The sequence below is a fragment of the Trichechus manatus genome, unplaced genomic scaffold, assembly GCF_000243295.1.
Source record: "Trichechus manatus latirostris isolate Lorelei unplaced genomic scaffold, TriManLat1.0 scaffold00014, whole genome shotgun sequence".
NCBI classification, from domain to species: Eukaryota; Metazoa; Chordata; class Mammalia; order Sirenia; family Trichechidae; genus Trichechus; species Trichechus manatus.
The window spans coordinates 1,694,680-1,700,806 of NW_004443950.1; the positions used below are offsets into that span (position 1 = coordinate 1,694,680).

At 43.6% G+C, this 6,127-nt stretch overlaps 2 protein-coding genes across 2 annotated transcripts in view; one reads left to right on the plus strand and one right to left on the minus strand.

Moving 5' to 3' along the window:
- Nucleotides 1-2,546, minus strand: part of LRRC36 (leucine rich repeat containing 36) — a 55,135-nt gene extending 52,589 nt beyond the window's left edge. The window contains exon 1 of the mRNA XM_004371493.1: nucleotides 2,469-2,546. Coding sequence (XP_004371550.1) covers nucleotides 2,469-2,538 — 70 coding nt within the window. The 5' untranslated portion in view covers nucleotides 2,539-2,546. The remainder of the gene's footprint in view (nucleotides 1-2,468) is intronic.
- Nucleotides 2,547-2,646: 100 nt separating this feature from the next.
- Nucleotides 2,647-6,127, plus strand: part of KCTD19 (potassium channel tetramerization domain containing 19) — a 32,930-nt gene continuing 29,449 nt past the window's right edge. Inside the window, exons 1-2 of the mRNA XM_004371495.2 lie at nucleotides 2,647-2,694; nucleotides 4,543-4,839. Of these exons, the coding sequence (XP_004371552.1) occupies nucleotides 2,692-2,694; nucleotides 4,543-4,839 (300 nt within the window). The 5' untranslated portion in view covers nucleotides 2,647-2,691. The remainder of the gene's footprint in view (nucleotides 2,695-4,542; nucleotides 4,840-6,127) is intronic.

Genomic DNA, 6,127 nt, shown 5'->3' on the forward strand with positions numbered 1-6,127 from the left:
AAAGGAGAATGAAGAACACCAAAGACACAAGGAAAGTAGTAGCCCAAGAGACAGAAAGGGCCACATAAACCAGAGACTTCATCAGCCTGAGATCAGAAGAACTAGATGGTGCCTGGCTACCACCAATGACCACCCTGACAGGGAACACAACAGAGAGTCCCAAATGGAGCAGGAGAAAGGTGGGGTGCAGAACTCAAATTCTAGTAAGAAGACCAGACTTAATGGTCTGAATGAGACTGGAGGAACCCCAGAAAGCATGGCCCCTGGAGTCTCTATGAGCCCAGAACTAAAACAGTTTCTGAGGCCAACTCTTTAGACAGGGATTGGACTGGACTGTGGGACATAAAGTGATACTTGTGAGGAGTGTGCCTCTTAGCTCAAGTAGATACAAGAGACTAAATGGACAGCTTCTGTCCGGAGGTGAGATGGGAAGGCAGAGAGGGTTAGGAGCTGGTTGAATGGACATGGGGAATCAAGGGCGGAAAGGAGGAGTGTGCTGTCACAGTACGGGAAGAGCAATTAGAGTCACATAACAATGTATGTATAAATTTTTATATGGGAAAAAATTTAAAAAAAATTTTTTAAATCCATGTTTTATTGGTCAGTAAAAAAGTAAATTGCCAAATAATGTATACACTATTATTCTTTTTCTTAAAAAAAAAGTATCTATGTGGATATGTTTGTATAAGCAACAGAAAAGGTAACCAATGGAAAGGTAAAGAATATTCATTTTACTTTAGATACTTTTGTATTGTTTGAATTGTCAGAATGAGCACAATTAATTTTAGTATTCAAATGCATGAAATAAAAACCAAGCAAAACAAAGACAAGCAAAAAAAAAAATCTGCCATATATCATTCTAGATGGAGAATGGAAAGGGTATGTACAAAACAAACAAACAAACAAATTGATCAATTAAAAAAAAGAAGGCAAGAAAGACAGAAGTGTGTCAAGCCAATAAAGATTTTTCTTAGGTCACCCATAAAATAGCAAAGTTCAAAGTAATTTGGAGAAGAAAAACTAACCTGAAACATCTATATCAATCTATTTAGATACACACCAAACTATTATCTTTGGTTACCTCAGGATAGAATTTGCAGAGAGGAAGGAGAGATTAGTAACCTCTTTATTCACCGATGTAATGTTTGACTGTTACTAGCATGTGCTAATTTTATAATTTTTAAATAATAATATTTTTTAAATAAAATAAAACCAAGTTATTTCATATCTCACAATGAAATGTACTAGAGGAAGCAAGAAAGGCAACTTTTTGTTATGGTTAAAGTACAGGATTTAACTCAGGAATCAGAGTCCTGCATTAATAAATCCTGGCTGCATCACTTTACCAGCTATTTGACTTTGGGCAAGAAGTCTAAACCTAATTTACTCATCTGTAAAATAGGAACAATAATAGCATCTACCTCATAGGCTTGTTATATGGATTAAATAATGCAGATAAAGCACTTAACACAAGATCTGACATTAATTATATAGTGAATTAAAAAAAAAAAAAAAACCATTGCCACGGAGTCTATTCAGACTCATAGTGACCCTATAGGACACAGAACTGCCCCATAGGGTTTCCAAGGCTGTAATCTTTACAGAAGCAGACTGCCACATCTTTCTCACGCGGAGCGGCTAGCGGGTTGGAACCATGGACCTTTTGGTTAGCAGCCCAGAGCTTAACCACTGGGCCACCAGGGCTCCTATAGTGAATTTAGGGAGGGTAAAAGTTGAATTAGGAACGCTGGTAACTTTTCCAGCTTTTTTACTCCTTTGACACTCAGAAAGCAAGCTGTGTGAGTCAAACCCGGGTCAAAGGTGAGGTCAGCTGTAACTCAGCCGGTTTCATCTCTAGGACTAGGTGGAGGTCTAGGGTACTGACCTAAGCAACTTGAGAGATCAGACGCCTCGCCGCTGCTATTCCTTCCACATCAGCCCTTTTCTGAGTCTTTCTTAAAGGAAGCTACCCAGCCAGACGGATCAGAGGAATGGCCAAAGTTCCCCCCTACCCCACCCCGCAACCAGGAAAAGCTCTCCTGGGTAGGAAGTTTCAGAAACTGTCCAAATTAACGCCCTTCGTGCCTCCTCAACAGCTCCCTGCACCTCCAGAGCCCTTCTCAGCATTTCCCTTCTCTCACCAATGCCTTATTGGGCTCAGTTTCCCTCCACTATTCCAGTTGTGTTCTCTGCCTCAGTTTCCCGTCACTTCGGTTTTCTCTTTAATCTTGTTTCTCCTTCTCTACTTCAGACTCCCTTTCTCTCCCTTAATTCCTCGCCCTCTGGCCCAGATCCCCCAGTTACCTCAGCTTTCCACCTCCACCTCAGTGTAACCCTTCTGCCTCAGTGACCCCTCTTCAGCCTCTGGGACCGTTCCTCCGCCTCGGTTTCCCCGCCTCCACCTCAGCTGTCTCCCCTCAGCCTCAGATTTCGCATCCCCGGCCCAGACCCTCCTAGCCTGGCCCTACCCGGCTGCTCCAGGGCCAGCGCGCCCAGGCGACAGACGACCTCTTCGTCCAGATCCCATTGCTCCGCCATCCCGCCGCTCACCTGCCACCGCCCGCGCCAGGCCCCGCCCCTCGCCTCCAGGCCCCGCCCACAGCCCCCTCCCCTCCCCGCGCGCCGCCGCGCTCCCGGGGTCCGTTACTGCCCGGGTCGCGCGCCTGCCCGCTCGCCGCAGCAGCCGGGAATATGGTACGCAGCCCACCCTGGCGGGGCGCCAAACACTAAAGCAGCGAAGGAGGGGTGTCGTGACCCGGATTCAAGGCTACAGGGTTGGGGCCTGACTCTGATTTACTTGGAAGGGCGGCTCCAGCTTTGAAGGGCTTGGGGAACTGGCTCTGAGGAGTTGAAAGAGTGCGCCAACTTTGAAGGATGAGGCGCTCCTGCTCCAGCTTTGGGGGTGGGGTGTGTCGTCTTGAAGAGTGGAGGTATTCATATCCTAGCTCTTGGGGATGCTGTCTCTGGGGCAAGACTGGGGGTGGCCCCACATCTGAGGGGTTGGGAGTTCTAGCAGTTCTGGGGCATGTTCTAGCAGTTCCTTGCTCCAGCTGAGAAATGGAGTGCTCCAGCTCTGAAGGATGGGGCCTGGCTTTGGGGCATGATGGGGAGCTCCGGCTCTGAAAACTTGGGTAACTGGGTTCTGAGGAGTTGGGATCTTTGGATCATGAGGTAGTTCCAGCTCTAGGAATTTATTTGGAAGGATCTCCTTTGGAGGAGAAGAGTCAGTGTAGAAAAGAATGCTGCTTTGAGATGCCTACTTTAGGGCTACCCCATCTCCTGCAGACAGTCTAGCAAGAAGCCCTTTGTCCTTCAAGTACCACAGTGCCCACCCCCAAGCTTGCTTGTGACTGAGGGCTTTCGCCAGGCTGGGATAGCTCTGAGCTGATCAGCACCTAAGAACAGCCACATCCTTAACCCCAACCTGTGCATGAGACATGAAAAAGGCAAAGTCTTGAGCTAAGATTCTGTTGTCATACCTGTGCCTAATAAGAAAGGAGGAACTAAGACTCGGCTGTGGCTCACCTTCATTGAGGGAGCAGGTTTCCTCTGGCATCCAAAATCTGCACACTGTGTGCCCTTCCACTAAGCTCTCAGCCAGCTAGTCATCTTTAAGGAGAACTACTGGCTCTCTTGGTTCTCCAGGGACAGAAGCAAATCAAGCATCCTTGCATATTTATGCATTCCTGCCTAGGCAGAGCCCTTAGTTACTCTCAGCTTGTCAGGTTCAGCCTTAGTCACCTTTAGAGGGACAAGGACTCAAAGAAAAGCCTGGATCAGCTCATTAGATTGGCTTTCCAGCTCTGCTTCTGTGATTCATGACACCATTTTACAACTTGTAGTCTTTCTTTTCATGCCCCCTTTAGCCTTTCTATGAGTCGGAATCAACTCGACAGCAATGGGTTTGGTTTTGCTTTTTTTTTTTTTTTGTAGCCTTTGTAGCCTCAAGTGTGGCATATATAACTGCTGCTCTTTTTATGCAAATATTTAGACCAGGCTTACTATAAAAGAAAGGGGTCCACCCACTTCTTTGTTGCATACTTTTTTTTCTTCCTCAGCCTTCAAAAAAGTGTTGCAGGCTTGTGCTGAAGAAGTTGACTTTTCCACTCTTCAGCAACCACTTCTTTAACAATGCCCACCACCAACATTTTATGCAAATCTTTAAACATTCAGAAAGGTTGAAAGAATTGTACAGTGAACACCCATACACCTACCACTTTGTTGTTTATTGTTAAGTTCCATCAAGTTGTTTTTTGACTCATAGCGACTCCATGTGACAGAGTAGAACTGTCCCATAGGGTTTTCTAGGCTGTAATTTTTACAGGAGCAGATCTCCAGGTCTTTCTCTTGCAGAGCTGCTGGGTAGGTTTGAACTACCAACCTTGCTGAACTCATTTATTAGCTCTAATAGTTTTTCAGTGGGTTCTTTAGGATTTTCTATATATAAGATCATGTCATCTGCAATAGAGATAGTCTTACTTCTTTTCCAGTCTAGATGCCTTTATTTCCTTTTTCTTGAATAATACCCTTTTCTCCCTTTAGGAGGAGCCTGGCATGCCTCATGAATCAGCAGAGGATTTATTTCATTTCAACGTTGGGGGCTGGCATTTCTCAGTTCCCAGAAGCAAACTCGCTCAATTCCCTGACTCCCTGCTGTGGAAAGAGGCTTTGGCCTTGACCTCTTCTGAAAGTCAGCGGCTATTCATCGACAGAGATGGGTCCACGTTTAGGCACGTGCACTATTACCTCTACACCTCCAAACTCTCCTTTTCCAGTTGTGCAGAACTGAACCTGCTCTATGAGCAAGCACTGGGTTTGCAGCTGATGCCTTTGCTGCAGGTAAGATGTTCTTGTCTTCCTGGTGATCAGTAGCAGGCCTTACATCACTAAGTATATTGTCTTCTTTTATATATTGGTCACTGGAATGGCCCTTTTAATGGGCAGGTGTGATAAATGAGTTAAAGTAGTAAACAATACACTGGAATTACATGTTCTTAATAAAGGATTTCATCCTAACTCTGCCTTATCTATAACAGCAGCCATATGGACCCAGGATGGGACTTACCATTTACTAAGAGGGTACTGTTGGCTCTTGGAAATCCTACTTTAAGCTTCTTCCTATTTTTGTTATTGAATTTTAAAAGGAGAAAACCTTAGAAATTGTACATCATGTCTAAGATTTAAGATAAAAGATTCATCAAGAATATTACTTCTCAAAAAAAAAAAGAACATTACTTCTCCCTGTGTGTTAGTTACACAAAATTCACTTAGAGTAAAGCAAAAAGTTCTCCAAACTGCAGAATCTTTCCTTTATCTTCACTTATCTGTTTTCTCAGTGTAAGTAAAAACTTGAAATACCTTTTCTTATAGAACATTAAAGTACCACCAAAAAAATCACCTTCTTTCCTAATTTTTCTCCTAACCACAGAAATCATTTCTGAGGTTGACCTTAAATAGTTTATTCTGTAGTTTTTGAAAAATTCTTTTTTAATGCAGAGAAACTAAATATTATGACTGGGAAGGATCATTGACCATGCTCCATAATCCCACTGTTTGGACAAGGTGTTGTTTTCTCCATCTCCACAAGCATTAACCCAGCAAGCTGCAGTGCAACTCGGGACCACCAACTGTGCCTCCCCAATACCTCTTAGAAGAAGTCTGAGGTAGATCATGCATATCTGGGTGATAGAAGAATGAGAAAATTTCGTAGTGCCTGTTTTTATGGATACTCCTTATTAAATAATTCAGCATTTTCTCTTAAAAGTTATATATTTGGGAATCAAAAATCCTTAACATACTCCAGTGCAAGTTGTCACCTTATTCTTTTTATTTTCTTCAAGTTACCCACCTTGAGTTTAAATTATTTTCAACTACCCCAAAAATGGAGTACTAGGATTGCTTACAAGTGCCTTCAAAACCACTTAAATGGCCTGGCATGTCAAGATTGCTGATGACTGTATGCCAAGGCACCATTGTGTGGGAGAAGGGAGGGATAACATGCTCATTGCAGAAATTCAAAAAGATCAGGGCACCAAATACTAACAACATTCTTCAAAGAGATGGAAAAACTAATCATTAACTTTATATGGAAAGGGAAGAAGCCCCGAATAAGTAAAGCACTACCGAA